This window comes from Thamnophis sirtalis, unplaced genomic scaffold, assembly GCF_051295495.1.
Source record: "Thamnophis sirtalis isolate CommonGarterSnake01/CBP01778 unplaced genomic scaffold, rThaSir2_p1.2 scaffold_4, whole genome shotgun sequence".
NCBI classification, from domain to species: domain Eukaryota; kingdom Metazoa; phylum Chordata; class Lepidosauria; order Squamata; family Natricidae; genus Thamnophis; species Thamnophis sirtalis.
In genome coordinates, this window is record NW_028261384.1 from 112,396,100 (window position 1) to 112,421,829 (window position 25,730).

Below are 25,730 nucleotides of genomic sequence, written 5' to 3' on the forward strand. Positions count from 1 at the left end.
TCTGATGATGCCAAATGCAGACTTTGCAAAGAAGCTGATGAAACTGTTGATCACATACTCAGCTGCTGTAAAAAAATCGCGCAGACTGATTATAAATTGCGGCACAATTCAGTAGCACAAATGATCCATTGGAATTTGTGCAAAAATTATAATATTAAAACAGCAACAAACTGGTGGGAACATCAGCCTGAAAAAGTCACCGAAAATCAGATGGTCAAGATCTTGTGGGATTTCTGTATACAAACGGACAAAATACTGGCGCATAATACACCAGACATCACACTGGTTGAGAAAAATAAGGTCACAATCATAGACATCGCAATACCAGGTGATAGCAGGGTCGCTGAGAAGGAACATGAAAAAATCGCAAGATACCAGGACTTAAAAATCGAAATTCAACGACTATGGCACAAACCAGCAATGATAATTCCAGTGGTAATTGGCACACTGGGTGCTATTCCAAAAGCACTGGAATTACATTTAAAACAGTTAAAAATTGACAAAATCACCATCAGTCAAATGCAAAAAGCCGCACTGCTTGGATCTGCACGCATATTACGAAAATACGTTACGACGTCCTAGGCCCCTGGGTGGGGCCCGACTAGTAACCAATGCCAAATCCGGCGAAACAACTGGCCGCTGTGATACAATTGTATTATAATAATAATAATAATAATAATAATAATAATAATAATAATAATAATAATAACAAACAGTTGAAGAAGAAAAACATGCACTGGCTGATTATTTAAAAGAAAGTCAAGAACATCTATTAATCGAAGTAAAGAACAAAAATCTACTGAAGGCCCAACAGACAAAACAAGAATACAGAAAAGATGTGATAAAATCAAGAATGGAGAGTTGGCAGAACAAAGCACTGCATGGTCAATTTCTGGAAAAAATAAAAGATAAAGTGGACAGGGAACAAACTTGGTTATGGTTAAAAACAGGTACATTAAAGAAAGAAACAGAGTCACTAATCCTGGCTGCGCAAGAACAAGCTATCCGCACAAATGCCATTAAGGCCAAAATCGAAAAATCCTCTGATGATACCAAATGCAGACTTTGCAAAGAAGCTGACGAAACTGTTGATCACATACTCAGCTGCTGTAAAAAAATCGCGCAGACTGATTATAAATTGCGGCACAATTCAGTAGCACAAATGATCCATTGGAATTTGTGCAAAAATTATAATATTAAAACAGCAACAAACTGGTGGGAACATCAGCCTGAAAAAGTCACAGAAAATCAGATGGTCAAGATCTTGTGGGATTTCCGTATACAAACCGACAAAATACTGGCGCATAATACACCAGACATCACACTGGTTGAGAAAAATAAGGTCACAATCATAGACATTGCAATACCAGGTGATAGCAGGGTCGCCGAGAAGGAACATGAAAAAATCGCAAGATACCAGGACTTAAAAATCGAAATTCAACGACTATGGCACAAACCAGCAGTGGTAATTCCAGTGGTAATTGGCACACTGGGTGCTATTCCAAAAGCACTGGAATTACATTTAAAACAGTTAAAAATTGACAAAATCACCATCAGTCAAATGCAAAAAGCCGCACTGCTTGGATCTGCACGCATATTACGAAAATACGTTACGACGTCCTAGGCCCCTGGGTGGGGCCCGACTAGTAACCAATGCCAAATCCGGCGAAACAACTGGCCGCTGTGATACAATTGTACAATAATAATAACAACAACTCCGCTGTTGCCGGTCCCAAGCCCGGATGAGAAAGGAGGAAGGTTGGGATCAGGTTGGCATCTGGTCCCGTAAAAAAACCCCCGCCAACCCATACAATATGGTGAAAAAAACGAATAAGAATTCCATACCGCATCGGTCGTCGCGCGGGTTAACAAGGGCCGCGGCGGATGCTGGGGTCCCTGGACATCCGTCGACAAGTGGGCTACAAGTGGACCAGCCAACAAAACGACAAAAATATAGTGCAGATGAAAACCGTGCCATAATGGCCTGTTACTACAACTCAGAGCCAGAAAAAAGAGGATATTTAAAGCGAATGTATGAATTATGGAAACAACAATATCCAGATTCAAATGTTAGTGAACAACGACTAGCAGATCAAAGGTGATTTATTATACGGAATAAAGTGTTTAGTGAAGTTGAACATGAGGAAATTCAGGCAAATTGCAAAACCCCAAAAACAATATCACAAGCGGAAATAACTGATATTCAAGACACAACTAAAGACACTATAGTAGAACTCCCAGAAGAAGCTCTCGGGGAGGAAATAACATCACCACCACTAGAACCAGTTATCACTGAACCAACTGATGAACTAACTCAAAAACAAAAAGAATTGAAGGATAAGATCATGGAGCATTTTCTGCTTAATGAGGAAAGGCAACGTTTACCATCACTAAAAACTGTGCCTAAGAAAATTTTGGCCCCTATCATGAAAATGGTTAATGCAGTGTTTTCAACAATTGAACTGGGATCCATCTTGGAAACAAACCAGTTAATGTACAGCACAGCTGTAATAGTCACTAATGAACTAGGCATTAAAATTAAAGTACCTCGTCACACAACAGAAAAAGCATCAAAGCCAAATTGGAAAATCCGTCTAGAACAAAAAATCAAAAAATTAAGGGCAGATGCTAGTAACTTAAAGAACATGCATGAGCAACGGCTTAAAAACAACAAAATCATTGATCGGCTAATCAGAAGATATAGATTGGATACAAGAAACATCAATGAAGCTGTAGAGATTGTAAAACAGCAGATAACAGCAACAGCTAGAAAAATTGAAAGATATGAGGCACGAATCATCCAATATAAACAAAATCAGCAATTTCGATCAGACCAACGGCGTTTTTATCAAAGTCTTAATGTGAATGGTGACACCAAAAGTGAAAAACCAGAAAAGCAGGTCACAGTTGAATTCTGGAAAGAATTGTGGGAAAATGCAAAGAACTACAACAAGGAAGCAAAGTGGATACATGACTTTGAGAAAAGCATTGGCAACAAACAAATGCAAGTATTAGAAATAACAACTGAGATGATCAAAAATCGAGTTAAAAAGGTAAAGAATTGGACATCACCTGGAAAGGACCAATTACATGGTTTCTGGCTCAAATATCTGACCAGTTTACATGCAATATTGGCCAGGCAACTGAATGAAATTTTACAAAAGGGCCAAATTGATGAATGGTTGACAACTGGAAAAACATACTTGATTCAGAAAGATCCAACTAAAGGAACAACACCTGAAAACTATAGACCAATAACATGCTTACCAACAACCTTCAAATTACTCACAGGCATTATTGCAGATATCATGATGGATTATTTGGAAACAAACAACATCTTGCCAGTAGAGCAAAAAGGCAACAAAAGAAGGAGCAGGGGCACAAAAGATCAGCTTCTAATTGATAAAATGATATTAGAAAATTGTAAGAACAGAAAAACGAACTTGAATATGGTCTGGATTGATTACAAAAAGGCATTTGACTCACTGCCACATAGTTGGATCATAAAATGCTTAGAAACAACTGGCATTAGCAAAAATATTACATCCTTTACTGAAAAGGCAATGAAACAATGGAGAACTGAGTTGGCAGTAGGGAATGAGAGCTACGGAATGGTTAATATCAAGCGAGGAATTTTCCAGGGTGATTCACTTTCACCTCTTCTCTTCATCATCGCAATGATCCCACTATCAGTAATCTTTAAAAAAATGAAATTAGGCTACCAAACAGCCAAAAAAGCTGAAAAAATTTCGCATTTACTATATATGGATGATTTGAAACTCTATGGAAAGTCAGAAATAGAAATCCAATCATTGACAAATACAGTCCGAGTATTCAGCACCGATATTTCAATGCAGTTTGGCATGGAAAAATGCGCCACTGTATCCATAAAAAGGGGCAAAATCACTGCATCTGAGGGAAATGAAATGCCCAATGGCCAATTAATTAAATGCAAAGAAAATGAAGCCTACAAATACTTAGGCATTCTGCAGTTGGATAACATCAAGCATGGAGAAGTAAAAACTATTGTCAGGCGAGAGTACACCAACAGAGTTAGGAAAATTTTGAAATCTAAATTGAATGGCGGAAATACAATCAAGGCCATAAATACCTGGGCAATACCAGTTATAAGATACACAGCTGGCATAGTTAACTGGACACAAGCTGATTTGGACCTTTTGGACCGAAAAACCAGGAAACTAATGACAACGCACTACAGTTTACATCCACGTGGTGATACTGATAGACTATATCTGCCCCGAAAATCAGGTGGCAGAGGATTATTACAAGTGAAGCAAACAGTTGAAGAAGAAAAACATGCACTGGCTGATTATTTAAAAGAAACTCAAGAACATCTATTAATCGAAGTAAAGAACAAAAATCTACTGAAGGCCCAACAGACAAAACAAGAATACAGAAAAGATGTGATAAAATCAAGAATGGAGAGTTGGCAGAACAAAGCACTGCATGGTCAATTTCTGGAAAAAATAAAAGATAAAGTGGACAGTGAACAAACTTGGTTATGGTTAAAAACAGGTACATTAAAGAAAGAAACAGAGTCACTAATCCTGGCTGCGCAAGAACAAGCTATCCGCACAAATGCTATTAAGGCCAAAATTGAAAAATCCTCTGATGATGCCAAATGCAGACTTTGCAAAGAAGCTGATGAAACTGTTGATCACATACTCAGCTGCTGTAAAAAAATCGCGCAGACTGATTATAAATTGCGGCACAATTCAGTAGCACAAATGATCCATTGGAATTTGTGCAAAAATTATAATATTAAAACAGCAACAAACTGGTGGGAACATCAGCCTGAAAAAGTCACCGAAAATCAGATGGTCAAGATCTTGTGGGATTTCCGTATACAAACCGACAAAATACTGGCGCATAATACACCAGACATCACACTGGTTGAGAAAAATAAGGTCACAATCATAGACATCGCAATACCAGGTGATAGCAGGGTCGCCGAGAAGGAACATGAAAAAATCGCAAGATACCAGGACTTAAAAATGGAAATTCAACGACTATGGCACAAACCAGCAGTGGTAATTCCAGTGGTAATTGGCACACTGGGTGCTATTCCAAAAGCACTGGAATTACATTTAAAACAGTTAAAAATTGACAAAATCACCATCAGTCAAATGCAAAAAGCCGCACTGTTTGGATCTGCACGCATATTACGAAAATACGTTACGACGTCCTAGGCCCCTGGGTGGGGCCCGACTAGTAACCAATGCCAAATCCGGCGAAACAACTGGCCGCTGTGATACAATTGTACAACAACAACAACAACAACAACAACAACAATAATAATAATAATAATAATAATAATAATTATTATTATAAATAAATAAATAAACAAATGCAAGTATTAGAAATAACAACTGAGATGGTCAAAAATCGAGTTAAAAAGGTAAAGAATTGGACATCACCTGGAAAGGACCAATTACATGGTTTCTGGCTCAAATATCTGACCAGTTTACATGCAATATTGGCCAAGCAACTGAATGAAATTTTACAAAAGGGCCAAATTGATGAATGGTTGACAACTGGAAAAACATACTTGATTCAGAAAGATGCAACTAAAGGAACAACACCTGAAAACTACAGACTAATAACATGCTTGCCAACAACCTTCAAATTACTCACAGGCATTATTGCAGATAACATGATGGATTATTTGGAAACAAACAACATCTTGCCAGTAGAGCAAAAAGGCAACAAAAGAAGGAGCAGGGGCACAAAAGATCAGCTTCTAATTGATAAAATGATATTAGAAAATTGTAAGAACAGAAAAACGAACTTGAATATGGTCTGGATTGATTACAAAAAGGCATTTGACTCACTGCCACATAGTTGGATCATAAAATGCTTAGAAACAACTGGCATTAGCAAAAATATTACATCCTTTACTGAAAAGGCGATGAAACAATGGAGAACTGAGTTGGCAGTAGGGAATGAGATCTACGGATTGGTTAATATCAAGCGAGGAATTTTCCAGGGTGATTCACTTTCACCTCTTCTCTTCATCATCGCAATGATCCCACTATCAGTAATTTTTAAAAAAATGAAATTAGGCTACCAAACAGCCAAAGAAGCTGAAAAAAATTTGCATTTACTATATATGGATGATTTGAAACTCTATGGAAAGTCAGAAATAGAAATCCAATCATTGACAAACACAGTCCGAGTATTCAGCACCGATATTTCAATGCAGTTTGGCATGGAAAAATGCGCCACTGTATCCATAAAAAGGGGCAAAATCACTGCATGTGAGGGAATTGAAATGCCCAATGGCCAATTAATTAAATGCAAAGAAAATGAAGCCTACAAATACTTAGGCATTCTGCAGTTGGATAACATCAAGCATGGAGAAGTAAAAACTATTGTCAGGCGAGAGTACACCAACAGAGTTAGGAAAATTTTGAAATCTAAATTGAATGGCGGAAATACAATCAAGGCCATAAATACCTGGGCAATACCAGTTATAAGATACACAGCTGGTATAGTTAACTGGACACAAGCTGATTTGGACCTTTTGGACCGAAAAACCAGGAAACTAATGACAATGCACTACAGTTTACATCCACGTGGTGATACTGATAGACTATATCTGCCCCGAAAATCAGGTGGCACAGGATTATTACAAGTGAAGCAAACAGTTGAAGAAGAAAAATATGCACTGGCTGATTATTTAAAAGAAAGTAAAGAACATCTATTAATCGAAGTAAATTGACAAAATCACCATCAGTCAAATGCAAAAAGCCGCACTGCTTGGATCTGCACGCATATTACGAAAATACGTTATGACGTCCTAGGCCCCTGGGTGGGGCCTGACTAGTAACCAATGCCAAATCCGGCGAAACAACTGGCCGCTGTGATACAATTGTATAATAATAATAATAATAATAATAATAATAATAATAATAATAATAATAATAATAATAATAATAATAATAATAATAATAATACGACTATGGCACAAACCAGCAGTGGTAATTCCAGTGGTAATTGGCACACTGGGTGCTATTCCAAAAGCACTGGAATTACATTTAAAACAGTTAAAATTGACAAAATCACCATCAGTCAAATGCAAAAAGCCGCACTGCTTGGATCTGCACGCATATTACGAAAATACGTTACGACGTCCTAGGCCCCTGGGTGGGGCCCGACTAGTAACCAATGCCAAATCCGGCGAAACAACTGGCCACTGTGATACAATTGTACAACAACAACAACAACAACAATAATAATAATAATAGTAGTAGTAGTAGTAGTAGTAGTAGTAGTAGTAGTAGTAGTAGTAGTTTTAAAATCCTCTTTTAACAAACTGCTATTGTAATCAACTTGTAGGATATTTACCATGGCTTCTTATCTATCTCTAATTGTTCCAACACTGATCTGTCCTGGATCAGATATTCATGTTTGTTTCTTAATACCATCTGTTATCAATTGTTTCCTGATTAAATATGTCCAATCTTCAAAGTTGATTTATCTTCCTAAAAAAGTACAAATGAAATCGTTTTCCAGTTAAGTGTGATAAATTCCTTTCCCAATCTTCTTTGAACCTCTTACAAAAAACCAATTTATAACTTATCCATTCAATCAGTTTTCTACTATTGTAAAAGATTACAGCTGAACATTGATGACTCCATGGTAAGTTTATGGCAAATGCATCCAGTTGTGCTTGGTATATACAAATTGCCAATGAAAATATGCATAGTCCTACAATCAGTCATTTAACAATCTTTAAAATTTACTACGGATTAAAAAAAAAGCTATTTATGATCTTTCTTCAAAGTTAAGACTGTTGCCTCCTTTGTGGTCACATGATTATATTTCAGGAACCTGGCAACTGGTTCAGATTTATGAACATTGTAGTATCCCTTCATCATATGACCATGATTTGAAGAGTTTTAGTTACTTTCCAGCAAATAATGCACATTTGGCAGAATTGATTATTTTTAATGAACACATGTTTGAATTAGCAATAATGTGATTCACTTTACAAATTTTTTAAAAAATGATCACAAAATTGAATTTTTTACGTAGTGTCTTAACTTCCAAGTTATGACTGAAATTCTGTACCTCATTGTGGTTGTAAGTCAGGACCTACTTGTAGTAGAGTATGACATTTTGATTTTAAATATTTTGGCGGCAAAAGAACCTGGATTGCATTTACTCATGTTCAAAAAAACAAACAAACTAATGAATCCCTTAGGGCTAACCAAATATCTGTCAGGATCTTATGAAAACATAATTTTCTGCCATTCAGGAGGACTCCAAAAACATCCAAAAAAGTCAATGTCAAATTCCTTCCCATTAACTCCAGTTAGCTCATTTTCATTTTCTTCTGCTTCTTTATCCTGGTTGCAAGTTTCTTGTTTGAGAAAGCTATATTAATGCAAATATTTTATTCTCTGATTCTTTCTTATATATTATTGTTCAGGTGCTTCCTCTGTCTGTGAGCAATGACCACTGCTATCCAGGCTCCTGCAGAAAGAAAAAGGAAGGACAGAAATTTTGTTGCTATGATTGTGTGCCATGTTCAGAAGGACAGATCTCTGATGAAATAGGTAGGACAAAAAGATGTGAGGACTTTGGCTAACTGACCAGCAAAAATCCAGCCCAATTTCCAGTTTTATTTAAGGGTAACTATATGAACAACAGCAAAAACAAAGCAAGATAAAAAAAGACCTCTGCTCCTCTCTTCTCTCGTCCCCCCCTCTATCTTATTTTCTCATTTATCACCTTGTCATGCATGCAGGTATACGTTCCATACATGCATTTGTATGGAATTCATTCATATGCCAAGGCAACACCACTTTTAAATGAATTGAATAATCTGGCTCTGTTTTACCCTTCCACTGTTGAAGAATAAATGTCTCTAAGCAATAAGAAAAGCATGTGGAATTGATTTTCAGTGATCAGCTATAAGTTTCCATTTAATGGGTAGTTCAAAAATATGTATAATCAAAAATGTTAAATTCTATTTCATGGTCAAAACAATATGAAGAACAAATTATTACATAAGATGGGAGAAAAGTATAATTCACTGAAGCATTAGTCTCTTTACATCTGGAATTGCATGGGAATTCAGTCTTTTCCAGTAAAAATACTGTTCTATATAATTACTGGTATAAAAATATAAAAGTAGTCTACGATCTATTAAAACTTGGGTGTTCTGATTGTTTTGATAATTTAGATAAAATAGGGTTCTCCAATTTTTTCTCCCATCCATTACTTAAAATACCATATGAAATTGATTTATTAATATAAAGTATTTCTACAAAATTGTAATCAGCTTAGTTTACAAATGAACAACTAAGCGTTCAACATATCATCTGTGCATAACACAGGATCTCCGATTTAATTTATGTTATGAGAATAATGTATGCCATGGCATTAAAAAAATAACCCAAACCCTAACTCTAATGCTATAATCTGTCCACAAAATAGATATCAATTGTACAGTACTTATTTTATACTGGTAGAAACTTTGTTATATTGGAAAAATTTCTCATTTTCTCTTTCTCTCTTTTTCCAGATATGGATTTCTGCATGAAATGTACAGAAAAGGAATATCCCAACAATATTAAACATCAATGTATTCCCAAAGTGTTGACCTATCTCTCTTATAATGAACTTTTGGAATCATCTTTGTTACATTGGCTATTGTTTTCTCTTTAATTACGGTCTTCATACTTGGAATATTTTGGAGGCATCAAGAGACTCCAATCGTCAAAGCCAACAACTTGAACCTCACTTCCTTTCCCTTCTTCTCTGCTTCCTCTGTTCCTTCCTCTTTATGTGAAGACCTGAAAAGTTGACTTGTCTTCTCCAACAAACAACTTTCACCATTATCTTCTCAGTGAGTCTTTCATCTGTATTGGCAAAAACCACGACTGTGATTCTGGCATTTATGGCAACTAAACTAGGATCTGGATTGAGGAAATGGGTAGGAAAAGGACTGTCCAATTCTATTGTTCTTTCAGGTTCTTTGATCCAGGTGGGAATTTGCAATGTTTGGCTGAGTACCTCTCCTCCTTTTCCAGATACAGATCTGCACTCACTGAAGGGAGAAATCATAATGGAATGCAATGAAGGCTCGGTGATCATGTTTTACTGTGTCCTGGGTTACATGGGCTTCCTGGCTAGTGTCAGCTTTAATATTGCTTTCCTAGCCAGAAAGCTTCCCAGCAGTTTCAATGAGGCCAAGTTCATCACTTTCAGCATGTTGGTCTTTTGCAGCGTTTGGTTGACGTTTGTTCCAACCTACTTGAGCACCAAAGGGAAATACATAGTAGCTGTGGAGATCTTCTCTATCTTATCCTCCAGTGCTGGCTTACTGGGGTGTATATATAAAGTGCTTTTGGGGCGTTTTTTTTTTTTTTGCATTAATTTATTTTTAAGGAATCTGGGAAGATCCCTCAACCTTGATTTACCTTTATTCATATACAAAACTTGATATGGAGAAAAATAAGTCTTTAAAAAGAGATTTGTTTCAAGATCAAAGAATGAATGTGCCCTATCCAATTTGATATGAATGATGATTAAATTTTGATTAACGTATGTGCACACATTGCCCAAATCTGAAAGAGTTGTCATATACAAATGCGGAATTTTTCTAGGTTTTGGATGGCCCATTGGATATTGAAGAAAAAGTTCAATTTGAAATATATTGGAGTTTTATATGATTTTCATAGGGATTCACTATGGGATAGTTTATGGGCCAGGTTCCTTCTTGGGCTACATATTAATGGGAATATCTATGCCCTGATTGCCATGTAATATTCAAATTTTCAAATAAATTCTCAGTACAGATACAGATATTAATTTTAATTAAATCATATGGTGCTACTTCTGTGCATGCTTTGAGGTTTAAAGCAATTATGAATTAAAAAAAACTTATTTTACTGTTCAAAATAAACAGGTATCTTTTTCAAATGCATTTCAGTTGGAATTAAATTAGAGAAAGAAGACAGACCTTCATTGGAATATGCTTTAATACACCATTAAAACAAAAACAGAATTTTCATTCTTTGAAAAATAAATAAATAAAATGACACTTGCAACAGATATCAACCTGTTTATCAGACACGTTGCTTTTGTCTGATGAGCAGATCAATATTTGGTCATGGAATTCTGATTAAATCTAGTATTTTTGCTCTTGATGTGCGTACATGTTGAAAAGGGCAGGGTTTTCCCCCCATCCATTAAATGGACCAACTTTATTCATTTTCCTATTAAAATTTGTCTATGTTGTGGTATTAGAATGATATAATAATCCCCTCAGATAGATCTTCAGACAAATAAATTAAACCTAATCAGGAAAAACTTTCAAATTTACAGATTTTTTGGGGAAAAAGGCTGTGCAAGAGAATATATATTTTATGTGAAAGATATAAACTGCTTTCAATTTTCGATGTTTGAGAAGACTTCCAGAGGTACGCCAAGTATTGATTAATTGTTCTTACAGTCAATAGCAGTAGACTTATATACCGCTTCATAGGCCTTTCAGGCCTCTCTAAGCGGTTTACAGAGAGTCAGCATATTGCCCCCAACAATCTGGCTCCTCATTTTACCCACCTCGGAAGGATGGAAGGCTGAGTCAACCCTGAGCCGGTGAGATTTGAACCGCTGAACTGCTGATCTAGCAGTAGCCTGAAGTGCTGCATTTAACCACTGTGCCACCTTGGCTGTGCCACCAGTCAGGAAATTTCTCCTTCATTCTAAACTGGATCTCTCTTTAATGATCTTCTACCCATAACTTCTTTCCTGCCCTCAGGTACTTTGGAGAATAAGCTGACTCCCTCTTCTCTATGACAGCCTCTCAAATACTAGTCATTAGTGCATTATATGGTTTATTCCAAACCAATTATCATCTTTATTAATTTTCACTGCACTCTTTCTTAGTTCACAATATCTATTTTATACAGTGGTATCCAGAAACTGGACATAGTAATCCAAGTTACTTGTGCAAAGTACCATATTTTTTAGAGTATAAGACACATCTTTTCCCACCCTAAAAGAGGGTGAAAATTTGGGTGCATGTTATACACTGAATGTACCCCATTCACCCACTGGACCCAACTCTTTGGCCTGTGCCCCCCAGCAATTTACCTCTTTGCAGCAAATAGGCTATAGCAATCCCTACAGCCTAAAACAGCTGATGATTGGCAGAAATTGAAAGTGAAACTTGCTGTTTGCTCCACAAGGCAAATTGCTGGGGGGGCAGAGGCAGATTTTTTTTCTTGTGCTAATCAGGCTGTTTGCTGCAAGAATGTAAGTCAACAACTATAAATGCCTATAGAATGTTCAAATTATTAGACCTATTTTTTAAAGACTGCTTTATTATTCCAGACAAATTAACAAAATGAAGAAGCTTTTTAAAATAAATGCTTAATCTGAAGAGGCTCGGTGCTATTGTTTTAAAAAGTGCTATTGTTTTAAATATTCAGAGAATAACTATACTTCCAGAAAGCGCATCAATTTTAGCAGCATCTGTACAGGTGTAGTCTGGTATGGTAGTACTATCCCTGTGTTGATCAGTGACATGCGGTGAGATTTATGGTTGGTGAGGCACTGATGTCACACACACACACACACACACACACACACACACACAGAGGCAGATGTTTTCTGTAGATTTGATAAGAGTCCCATTTAGATAATTTATGAAGATGTTGAAGTGTACTGGGCCTAAGACAGAATCTTGACATATCTATGGTATGATGTTATGAGAAATATGAATTGTATGTTATTTCAAAATAACAATATTAAAATATGGAATGAAATTACAGATATGTTAAGTTGGAGGAATCTACAAGTATCTTTGATTTTCATGGGGAACCTATGATAATTAATGTATGCATGAAAATGAATTCAGTATACTAGATTTATTTTTTAGTTTTAATCACTGTTATCAATTTATTGTATATGAAGTTTGCCTTGTGTATCTGTTTGGAAATTTGATTAAAAAGACTCATAGCACTTTAATGTAAAAAAAATCAAAGCGAATTACAGCAATACACACTTTGAACCTTTTTCTCAAGAGAGATTACAAAATATAAATAATTTGAGAGGACTTGATTATTTCCCAATGGTTCAAATTATTAAATTCCTTATAATTTCATCTTACTGCAAGTGCTTTTACCTATCTTCAAAATATATTTTGTTGAATAGGGTATAAAAGCTATAACTTGAAGAATCTCTATTCAAATCTTTATTTAATGTTCCAAGCTGTTTTATTGCTATTATATACTTAATAGTTTCTTTTTTTCCTGTTTTTTTCTTCTCCTCTCTCCTATTTTTTGTAGTACTGTGGCAACTGTCTTAGGGACCATATATGTAAATATAATGAAAAAAGCAATGGCATGTGGTAAGAGATAGGATATTTTTCTGTATAGGGACATCTATCTTTTTCAGGATGGAAAATGTTAACAGTGGGGTGGAGTTGATGGAAATGATGCTTCTTGTACTCCTGTTCTGTATTACATGCAAAACATATGCGATAAATTGTAGCATACCAGATGACCCTCTTCCTATAGCACATCAATTTGCTCAGCCAGAAAATGTTATCTTTGGGGCAATTGTTCCTCAAGCCTTCTTCTTTCATAACAGTCCTTCCTTCATAGAAGATCCCTCTCGGATATTGTTCAATGAAGTGATGTAAGAAATTGTACTTTTTTTCCTCTTCAAACTAGCAAGTGCAAAATAATTGAGGGGGGGGAGTGTTAAACAGCAGGATTATAGTGATAAGTCTTTGAAAAACTTTCACATCAATGATGTCATTGGGAATTTTCTATTAATTGTTTAATTGGATTTTTCTGTAAATTGGTACAAAGTTGGCTAATGAGGAGAAAACTCCATGTGCCTTCATACACTGCATCAAATTTATATATGATTCTATTTATGTTCCTTTTATGATTAGTAAAACATTTGTAATAGTTTATGAAAATTTGTCAGAAAGTCAGCCTAATAATAGCAGTTCTACCTATCTTCAAAATATCCTTTGTTGAATAGTGTATAGAGAAGTGTCATTTGAAGCCTTTCTATTCTAACCCTTATATAATATTCTGTTATTATTCTTATAGGAATAAGTAATAAACAGTCATATTCTCTGTATTTGCTAATTAGATCACTTTAGATAAAGGAATTTATCTATACCATGTGGAGAGATCACATAAAGGAAAGGAAAGTGTATAGAGTGAATAGTGTATTTCTATTCTAACCTTCATAATATTTTGGTATTACTCTAACAGGGGTATGATACAAAAAGTCATACTCTGTACATTTGTTGATTAGTTAATTTTTGGGTAAGGCAATTTATCTTTACCAAGTGGTGAGATTATGGAAGGGAAAATAAACACATGGAAGCTCTATTAACTGTTAGATATGGTAACACATGCAGAATCTTATTTTGTTTAAAGTCAGTGAGGAAAATCATCCCGCTTGAAAATCACAAAGTAGCTTCTGAAATACACCCCCCTGGGCATTAGTTCAAAGGGCATTAGTTCAAAGGGCATTAGTTCAAAGGGCATTAACATTAAAGTATTGAAAGAAGATGGAAGTACACAGAAACCACATATTCACTGCATGCAGAAAGTGAAACAAAATGAAATATGTTTGAATAAAATATTCCAGTACTGTGGTAACTTTCTTAGAGACCATATATATGAATAGTGAAAAAAATGATATCATAGAGTTTAATCTTGTAGAGATAGGAACTTGTATGTATAGGAAAATCTAACAGAAGAACAGAGTTGGAAGGGGCCTTGAAAAATAGTTGTCAAATCTCTTTTTAAAAAGCTCCAACATTGGAGCATCACAACATCTGGAGTAAGTTGTTCCACTGATTAATTGTTCTAGCTATCAAGAAATTTCTCCTTTACTCCAGGTTTGTTCTTTCCTTGATTAGTTTAAATCTATTCATTTATTCTTGTCCTGCTTTGGAGAATAGGTTGACCCCCTCTTCTTTTTTGCAGCCTGTTGAATAGATTGCATGATGATATTATCCATTCAGTCAAAGTGGCAAGAAGGTGAAAGCAACAGGGAGAAAGCAGAACTATTTAACTCATTCATTTTTACACAAAGTGAAAAAACAGTCCAACCTATCAAAAACAGTACCTTAAAAACAGATTAGAAACAAAAGTTCAAATAGACAAAAAAATGGTATGTGAACACCTGTCCACCCTAGACGAGTTTAAATCACCAGGACCAGATAGACACCCCCAAGTTTCTGAAGGAACTGGCAGATGTGATCTCCGAATCACTGAACTACATCTCCCAAAGATCCTGGAGTACTGAGGAAATAACCCCACTGGAAAAGAACTGATGTAGTTCCCATCTTCCAAAAAAAAAAGGGTTAGGTTAGGGTTAGGGTTAGGGTTAAGGTCTAGGACACTACAGACTAATCAGCCTGACCTCAATGGGAAAATTCTGGAAAAGATTATCAAGCAACTAATCAGTGAACATGTAGAGGCAAGCAAAGTCATAATCAAAAGGCAACATGGTTTGTCAAAAACAGAGCATGCCAGAGAAATCTTATTGCATTCTTTGACAAGATGACAACATTAGTGGATAAGAGGAATGTTGTAGATATAATTTACTTGGATTTCAGAAAGGCATTTGACAAAGTAGACTCCAATCTACTACTTGATATGATAAAAAAATGTGGATTAGACAACCACCAGATGGATTTGTACCTGGCTGACCAACCAAACTCAATGAGTAGTTCCTCAATGGAACTGCATCCACATAGAGAGAAGTATGCAGTCAGATACCCTCAAGGCTCTGTTTTAGGCATAGTACTTTTTGACATCTTATCACTGATTTGGATGAGGGGATAGATGTGGAACTCATTAAACTTTCAGACAACACCAAGCTGTCTGGAATAGCCAACACTCCAGAAGATAGAAGTGGTGGGTTTCAAACATTTTTGGAAACTCTTCTGTAGGTCTGGTCTGCTTTCCGGGTCCACACTTGGAACCTCTTCTAACTGGTTTGGTAGATTTGACGAACCGGTTCTACCGAATAGGTGCGAATTGGTAGGAACCCACCTCTGGAAGATAGGCTTAAGATTCAGAAGGATCTTGACAAACCTGTTGCATGCTAGCTAACAAAATGAAATTCAATGGTGAAAAAAATAACGTATATTTAGGCAAGAAAAATTAAACGCACAGGTACAGTATAGGTGGTACCTTGCTCAATAGTACTAACTGTGAGAGAGATCTTGGAGTCCTAGTGAACAATCACTTAAATATGAGCCAGCAGTGTGCTGCAGCTGCCAAAAAAGTCAACTCAATTCTATGCTGCATTAACAGAGGGAAAGAATCAAGATCATGTGTTAATACCACTTTATAATGCCTCGGTAAGGTCACACTTGGAATACTGCATCCAATTTTTGTTGCCACAAAACACAAAAAGATATTGAGACTCTGGAAAGAGTGCAGAGAAGAACAACAAAGATGATTAGGGGACTGGGAGCTAAAACATATAAAGAAAGGTTGCTGGAATTGGGTATGTCTACTTTAATGAAAAGAATGACTAGGGGTTATATGATAGCAGTGTTCAGGGGTTGCCGCAAAGAAGAGACAGTCAAGTTATTCTCCAAAACATGTGAGGCAGAACAAGAAACAATGGATCAAGGAAAGAAGCAACTTAGAATTAAGAGGAAATTTCCTGACAGTTAGAACAATTAACTAGTGGAACAACTTATCTCTAGAACTTGTGAATTCTCCAACACTGGAAGTTTTAAAGAAGGGATTGGACAACCATTTGTATCCTCCCTGAATAGAGGTTGGACTAGAAGACCTCCAAGGTTATTCTATCCCACCCCATCCCATCCCACCCCACCCCACCCTACCCTACCCTACCCTACCCTATTCTCTCTTGGTGATTCTATGGGCCAGTCTCCCTCAACTGCTGATCTTGAACCACTTCTTTGAATTTTTCTATGATTGACTGGTATTGCCAACAACAGGATGGGATGATAGCAGTGATGCTGTAAGTGTTCCTGTAGTATATTATGCACAAAACACCTGGCATTAATTGTACTATACCTGATGGTAAAGGAGATTTGTTAATAAGGCTACTTATTAGACCAGAAAGGTAACATTTAGAAAAAAAATACAAAGCTGTTCCTTTCCAAAGACAAATTATTTCAGGAGATTAAATAAAAATGACTTTTCTTTTATTTGAAAAGGTACAAATTACTTTGTCACCCAAAGGCACCTCAATGCAGAAAAAGCATTGCTTTCTCCTAGTCCCTTCAGACACACATCCGAGGTGACATTGAGTTTTTCCTTGAACACCTGAAATGAGACAAAGCATAGGAACTGCATCTCTTCCTATTATTATACTTTCAGAAACTGTAGCTTGAAGTAACTGCCTTTCAGTTAATTGTAGGACTGGTTCTATGAATGACATTGAATTCATTTCATTCAGTTGTATAATTTTGAGTGCACAAGTGCAATGGAAGGATCAGACACTTTAAATTGATAGTTTTTGTTGCAGTTCTGTGCCAAAGATGTATCAGCATATCCTTGCTTTGGTGTTTACTATCAAAGAGATCAACAGGAACTCTGAGCTCTTACCAAACATTTCATTGGGTTTCCACATTGTGAACAATTATTTCCCTGCGAGGATAACCTATAAGGCAATGTTGAGCTTACTTTCTACACAGCAGAAGTTTGTCCCCAACTTTACCTGTGATTTAAAGAAAACATTTATTGCTGTTATTGGAGGACGTTTGACAGAGACCTCATTCAACATGGCCATAGTCCTTGCCAACTACAAGATTCCACAGGTAGATCCTTGAGATGGCTCCCTAGAAATCCCAATTTCTTTCATTCTTATAGCACATTTATGCTCCATTCCAGAGTAGACTTCAACAGGAGAAAATCTAGGAGAACACTGTATTGTACTTAGAGTTAATATAAGTATGAATAAACTATAGGGCTGATTAAATATTTAGAAACACTTCGTAGTTTCACCCTGATATTGAAGATTAGCAAACACCTTTTGGCGTTGAATTTCAAAGTGGTTGGGCCACTCCAGAACTTACAAATCCAGGGAGTCAAACATGAAGACTTTTGTAGATTATAAATGCCCGGCTTTTGATATTGTGCAGTTTTAAGGGTTTTCACATTCAGTTAATATTTTCTCAGAAACAGATAGACAACGTTTTTAACTGATATAATGCTGTCTATGAACTGACTGCATAATTTCTATTTCAGTACTGATTTTTTGCCTTAGCTGTTATGAAAATGAATCACATTTCATATTTTTACATAATGGCCCTGATTATTTGCTATATATTGACTTTCAGCTTGCCTATGGAACATTTTCTTCAGTACATGGAGAAAAAGTTGTATTTCCATTCTTGTACAAGATGGTCCCAAATGAAATGTATCAATACAATGGTATTATTCAATTACTTCAGCATTTTGGATGGAATTGGATTGGAATCTTGGCTATGGATGATGACTATGGGGATATGTTTTTGCAGGAAATTGAACCGTTGCTTTCCCAAAACAACATTTGTTTTGCTTTCATATTTAGAATGCCACAAAAAGCATATATAGATGAATATATACACTTGATGTCAATGGAGTTAAGATATGATCAACTCTTTATGGATGATAAAGTCAAAGTGTGTTTAATCTATGCCCTAGCACCAGCCATGGAAAACCTGAGAATTATCATCTTGGTAGCATCTTTTACTTCATTGCCATCTTTGGGTAAAGTGTGGATTATTACTTCCCATTGGAATTTTGAATCACTGTCCATTGGGAGACTTTGGGACATACAGAGTTTCCATGGTGCCCTATCATTCACAGTTCGCTCAAAAGAGCCCTCTGGATTCCAAGAATTTCTTCATAATGTAAGACCATATTGGGTAAAAGAAGACAATTTCATTCAGAACTTTTGGGAGCAGGCATTTGACTGCCAATTACACACTTCTATTTTAAATGAAAATAGCAACCTATTATGCACCGGGAATGAGAATTTAGAGAATCTGCCAAGTATATTATTTGAAATGAGCATGAGTGGTCACAGTTACAACATTTATAATGCAGTGTTTGCTATGGTACATTCTTTCCATGCATTACTCAAGTCCATGTCCAGATACAGAAATGCAATAGGAACAGAACAATTAATAGTTCAGAATTTAAAACCTTGGCAGGTATTTAATTTTGTTTGTAACACAAATACAAAAATTGTTTGTTTAATTGCAGTGTTTAGTGATGCTACCAGTATGATGTTACATAGTACTCTTATACCAATGAATTCTGGTCCATGGTTTGAGGGTTTGGGACCCTGATGTAGACGATCCATCTGTGTCAATGAAGACTGGCCACTGTGTCATATAATTTGAGATATTCTATTTAAGTGTCCTTTCTGGAATGGATTCATATTTTATGCAGCCCAAAAATTTCATGTTTTTTAATTAATTCAATAATTGTAAGTTAATTTCCCTCATGTTCCTGCATATTCTATTTATTGTAACACTTATTTTGTATAGCATAAATCTCTGCTTTAAATAAACGCTATGTTTAAAATTTTGAAAAAATTGAGGTTAATCTAACAATGGTGGAAAGGAGTTAATAGTTAACAGTTAGTCTGAAAGAGAGACACTGTTTGTCTTCATACATGTTCCATTTTGTAAAATATGTCTGAAAGCTCGGAAGACAAAATTTCTGGTCCTGGTAATTGACCCAAATTAGATCTTGCAACATTATCCTGGGACATATAAATTCTCTTTCATTCTACTCATTTTAAGGCACAAAGCCTTCTGGTGACCTTAGGCCAGCTACTCACCTGGTCCAGACAGGAGTCAATGTTGACTTGAAGATGCCCCCAATCCTTGTTTGTGTTTTTCAAAGTAGAAGTGTTCAGCTTGAAATAATTTTATATAGTTATGATTTCAAAGACTTGTTGTTAATTTTTTTCATTTTTTAAAAAAAATGCAGCTTCATTCTTACTTGCAAAGCATCATATTCAATAACAGTATGGGAGACACTATTACATTTGATGAAAACAGAGAACTGATTACAGGTTTTGATGTTGCAAACTGGATTACCTTCCCCAATAATTCATTTTCTCGAGTCAAAGTTGGAACATTGGAACCTTGGGCTCCAGCAGGGAAAGAATTAGCCGTTGATGACAATCAAATTGTATGGCACAGAAGCTTTAACCAGGTAAGAATTCTCAACTAATAACAAAAATAAAGCAATTGTCAAATACATGGCAGTAATTAAACAAAATGATTTTTCTAACTTTTTGAATCTATCAAGATGATGAGGTGTAACATTTTCTACTTACAAATTTCAGTCTTAATATGCTCATAGGAGGTTTATGTCAAATGGCTCTGATTGTGCTTGGGGCAAAAATTGCCAATGTAACTGCTAATAATCCTAGAAATATAACTGTTCATTTAACCACTTCTGGGGGAAAAATCCTGTTATACTATGAGCTGTCATTGAAGCAGAGATTGCTGACTTGCTTATTGTCATGTGATTACATTTCAGGCACATGCAGCATGCTCAGATTTATGAACAGTTGCAGTGATCAATGGTTACATAACTATGATTTGCAGACTTTTAGTTAGTTTTCAGCAAAAAAACATTTGGCAGAATTGATTTCTTTATTGAATACACAATTGAATTAATCATCTGATTCACTAGAAAAAGTTGAAAAGCTCATGTACATTAGTTCAAATATGCATGAAAGATGGGACATGACAAAATGAAAAAGGTCTTTGGTAGTCACGACATAAGCATAAGATTAAAAATCAGGCTTGTCTGTTTCTCTCTATGGAGTAGAGAGTTGGTGTCTGACAGAAAGCCATTTGAAGAGACTAGAAGCATTTGAAATGTGGATTTAAAGATGGCTGAGTTGGCAAAATCAGAAATGAGGAGGTGATAAGCTGCCTGGGAAAGTCAAGGAAAATAATCAGAACCATAAAAACGTGAAAGTTAAAATATTTTGGACATCTGATACACAACCTGGAAAAATACAGCAAATTTCACTTAATCCTCCAGGAAAAAATTGAAAGTGATGAAGTCCAGGCAGAAGAAGAACATTATGGCTTCAAAATCTAAGGAACTGGTTTCGACAAAACTCAGTAGAACTTTTTTTTGTGGCTGTTGACCATAATAGGATTGCCAAGATGATTGCCAATATCTGATGACGTATATGGCACAACAACAAGAAGCAGATTCACTTTGCCACCAGTTTAAATATGGCTGCAAATTTGAATTTTTCACCTAGTATCCTGACTTCCAAGTGTAACATCTTATGACTGAAATCCAGCACCCCATTGTCATTGTATGCCTGTGTCTATTTGTGCTGCCATTTTCTTGTTTTAAACATTCCGGCTACAAAGACCCTTTATTGCATTTGCTCATCTTCAGAAAAAAAATTAACTAATGAATCCATTAGGAGTAATCCAAACACATGCCCTATGAAAACATAATTTTCTGCCATTCCAGGTCTTCTTCTAGAACATCCAAAGAAGTCAACGCCAATTCCTTCTTATTAACTCAAGTTTCTGCATTACTCATTTTCTTCTGCTTCTTCAGCCTGGATAGGTGTTCCTGGGGAAATTGTATTAATGCAGATATTTTAACCTCTGATTCTCTCATACCTGTTATTGTTCAGGTGCTTCCTCTGTCTGTGTGCAATGACCACTGCTATCCAGGCTCCTGCAGAAAGAAGAAGGAAGGAGAGAAATTTTGTTGCTATGATTGTGTGTCATGTTCAGAAGGGCAGATCTCTGATGAAATAGGTAGGACAAAAAGGTGTGGGGACGTTGGCTAGTTGAACAGCAAAAATCATTCTGATGTATCTCTGTATTTATGTATATATGTACAATATGTATGTATTATTTATGTATATAAGTTAGGGGAACACTTTGGGAAAAATTGACATTTGTGGGGATATTCAATTCAGCAATTACTTTCTATTTATTGGAGATGTAGTTAAAATATGTAAATATGTAACTATTTAAAAATATTAAATTCTGCCCTTTGGTCAATTAAAAAGACAAATTAATATATACAATGTCAGAAAAATATAACTTTGTGAAGCATTACTCTCTTCACATCTGCAATAACAGTAACAGCCTTTCCCAGTAAAAATACAGTTTAATCCGGTATGGTTGGAACAGCCCCGGAGTTATCCACATGTATGTGAGCATTGTGTGCATGTTTTCTAGCATCAAATGATGCTTCTGCAAGCCTCTGCGATGCTCCGGCTGCTCCGTGGAGTGTCGCCCAGATGCCATAAATGCCATGTGCATGCGCAGTAACGATAACAGCATAAAGACCGGTAAGCAACGTGGGAGGGTGAGTGGCCCCTCTGGAGCACCATACCGGAATGGTGTCAGGTGCTCCAGGAAGGATCCAGTATCCCCCGTACCGGGGCATACCACCTGCAACCCACCACTGGTTTAATCTGACAAAATAGTTTATGATCCATTAAATCATTTAATTTGGTTCTTCTGATTGATTTCCATAGTTTAGACAAAATAGGGCTCTCCAACTTCTTGTTCTATCTGTTCCTTAAAATACCACATCAAACTGATCTATTATCATCAAGTATTTATAATATTTATTTATACAAACCTGTTGTGGCCCAGTAGGAGCTGTTGGAGCTGCTGCCAGACTCCAACAGCGAGGGGTCTTATGAGTCGGCCTTGGAGGAGGTGGAGGACCCTGGACAGGGTGTCGACTCCGAGCAGGATGAGGAGAGACTGGTTGGCCACCAGGTGGCGGCAGAGCATTGTATCAAAGAGAATGTTCAGGAAAACATTTGGGAGTTGTTTCAGGATGCATGCAGGCAAAGGGCTACTCGACTGAAGGAACAACTGCGTAATTGTAGGAGATGATTGTGCTTAGCTGATGCTGATTAAGATCCTCTCCTGATTATAAAAGGGACTGTTTGTGCCATGCCCTGGTTGCAGGAGTCAACGTGTCAGCTGTGTTTTTACTGTGGGGATCCTGGACACCTAGCTGTGAGTTGCCCCAAGATGAACCAACGTGTCGGGAAATGGGCGGAGCCCAATCTGAGGGCACCTGGTTTTAGCTGGACACATCCGGCAGGTCTGTGCGGCCCAGGTACTCCGCTCGACCAAGGTGACGTGCATTCATAGGGCATTGAATCAAAGGGCGGATGCCCTGTCTAGGAAACCGGAGAACTCTGACCCTGCGGACTTGCTTCCACCCCGGACTGTTCTACCCATCACATTCTGCCCTGCAGTTCAACATCCCGTGAGCGTACGGTCTCTGATACGGGATGCGCAGTGGGTGACGAGTGGGTGGAGCAATGAAAGGTGGAAGTAGGGTCGGCTTCCCCGTGGACCTTTGAGTGGGATCTTTTGAAGTATCAGGACCGGCTCTAAGTTCCCACAGGGCCCATCTGTAGACTGGTTCTCTCTCAGTGTCATGACACTCCAGCAGCGGGACATTGTGGTTTTTCCAGACATTGCGCCTGGTCTCCAGTATGTTTTGGTGGTCCCACTTACGAAAGGACGTGCAGAAGTGCATGGTGTTGTATGTCCAGGGTCAAAGGGCCAGGTCTGCAAGGAGGGCTTCTCCAAGATTATTGCAGCCCTTGCCGACCCCGGTCCCCGCAGCACAGGACTTCGTCTCTGGGTTCCCGGCGGTCCACCAGGTGGTGTGCCACTATCTGGGCTGAGCGAGGAAGGATCACTGAAGGGTGGCAGATGGGTCGCTGCATGCGGTGCCGGAGGTAGGAGATTGTGTGTGGAGGTCCCCACGGCATCTTTCATTCCATCGCTTGGCGAAACAGTTCGGCCACTGGTGTCTTGGACCATGTCCCGTGGAGGCCGTTATTAACACCTCCCAGCCGCATCCCGAGCATCGGACCCAGGGGAAGGGCCCTGTAATGGGGGATAGTGTTGTGGCCAAGCAGGAGCCATTGGAGCTGCCGCCAGATTCTGACAGCGAGGGGTCTTATGAGTTGGCCTTGGAGGAGGTGGAGGACCCTGGATAGGGTGTTGACTTCGAGCAGGGCGAGGAGAGACTGGTTGGCCACCAGGTGGTGGCAGAGCATTGGATCAAAGGGAATGTTCAGGAAAACATTTGGGAGTTGTTTCAGGATGCATGCAGGTGAAGGGCTACTCGACAGAAGAAACAAGTGCGCAATTGAAGGAGATGATTGTGCTTAGCTGATGCTGATTAAGATCCCCTCCTGATTATAAAAGGAACTGTTTGTGCCACGCCCTGGTTGCAGGAGTCAACATTCTCGTTCACGAATTAAGAGAAACCAACTTGGAGAAGTAGGTTTGCTGGAAGAAGCCTGCTTGCAGTGCTGTGTTTCTTTCTAGGACTTTTTGCCAGAGTGATTATCTATTTGTTTATTTTGGGCTTGCAGCCAACAAGAGCTTGGACTGATTAAAACATTTTTTTGTACGTCTGTTTGGCTTTCATTCCTGGACGGAGAAGGGGGGGGGGTCAGAACACAAACCTATTTGTCTCTGAAATTGCAAATATTGCTCATCCAAATAGGAATGGCACTTAAGGATCTATTTGTAACCCCCTCATTGTATAAATGCAGATAGCGGACAGAAAGCACTTACATTTGCTTTTGTTTTTCAAACAACATCTCTGTGCATAACAAAGGACTGCAGGTTTAAAATTATGTTATGAGACTGATGTATGTTTTGGGCTTAAAATAATTGCTATGATCTCTTCTGAAAAAAGTTAATTAATATCAACATAAATTATCCTGTACATATTTTATAGTAACAGAAACGTTATAGTGGAAAAAATATTTCCTTTTTTCTTTTTCCAGATATGGATGCCTGCTGGAAATGTCCAGAAAATGAATATCCAAACAGCATCCAAAACCAATGTATTCCCAAAACATTCACCTATCTCTCTTATAATGAACCTTTGGGAATATTCTTTGTGACATTGGCTACTGTTTTCTCTTTGATCACAATCATAGTGGTTGGAATCTTTTGGAGGCATCGAGAAACTCCAATTGTCAAAGCCAATAACTGGAGCCTCACTTGTATCCTCCTCATCTCCCTTCTTCTTTGCTTCCTCTGCTCCTTCCTCTTTCTGGGAAGACCTGAAAAGATGACCTGCCTTCTCCGGCAAATGACTTTTGGCATTATCTTCTCAGTGGCCCTTTCGTCTATATTGGCAAAAACCATGACTGTGATTCTCGCATTTATGGCAACCAAACCAGGCTCTGGATTGAGGAAATGGGTAGGGAAAGGAGTGGCCAATTCTATTGTCTTTTCAGGTTCTTTCATCCAGGTGGGAATTTGCACTGTTTGGCTGTGTACCTCTCCTCCTTTTCCAGGTACAGATCTGCACTTACTGAAGGGAGAAATCATAATGGAATGCAATGAAGGCTCAGTGATCATGTTTTACTGTGTCCTGGGTTACATGGGCTTCCTGGCTAGTGTCAGCTTTAACATTGCTTTCCAAGCCAGGAAGCTTCCCAGCAGTTTCAATGAGGCCAAGTTCATCACCTTCAGCATGTTGGTCTTTTGCAGCGTTTGGTTGACGTTTGTTCCAACCTACCTGAGCACCAAAGGAAAATACATGGTAGCTGTGGAGATCTTCTCTATCTTATCCTCCAGTGCTGGTTTACTGGGGTGTATATTTTCCCCCAAATGCTACATCATTTTATTGAGACCTGAGATGAACAAGAAGGAACATTTAATAAGGAAAGAAAAGTAG

General features: G+C 37.5%; 1 protein-coding gene across 1 annotated transcript; it reads left to right on the forward strand.

Moving 5' to 3' along the window:
• The first annotated feature begins 8,763 nt into the window (after window positions 1–8,763).
• Window positions 8,764–25,730, forward strand: LOC148046230 (vomeronasal type-2 receptor 26-like). The gene is made up of 8 exons (XM_087714590.1): window positions 8,764–8,773; window positions 9,554–9,613; window positions 10,062–10,246; window positions 17,693–17,815; window positions 18,338–19,195; window positions 19,983–20,210; window positions 21,673–21,799; window positions 24,829–25,730. The coding sequence occupies exons 1-8, from the start codon at window positions 8,764–8,766 to the stop codon at window positions 25,728–25,730; spliced, it is 2,493 nt and encodes an 830-aa protein (XP_087570716.1).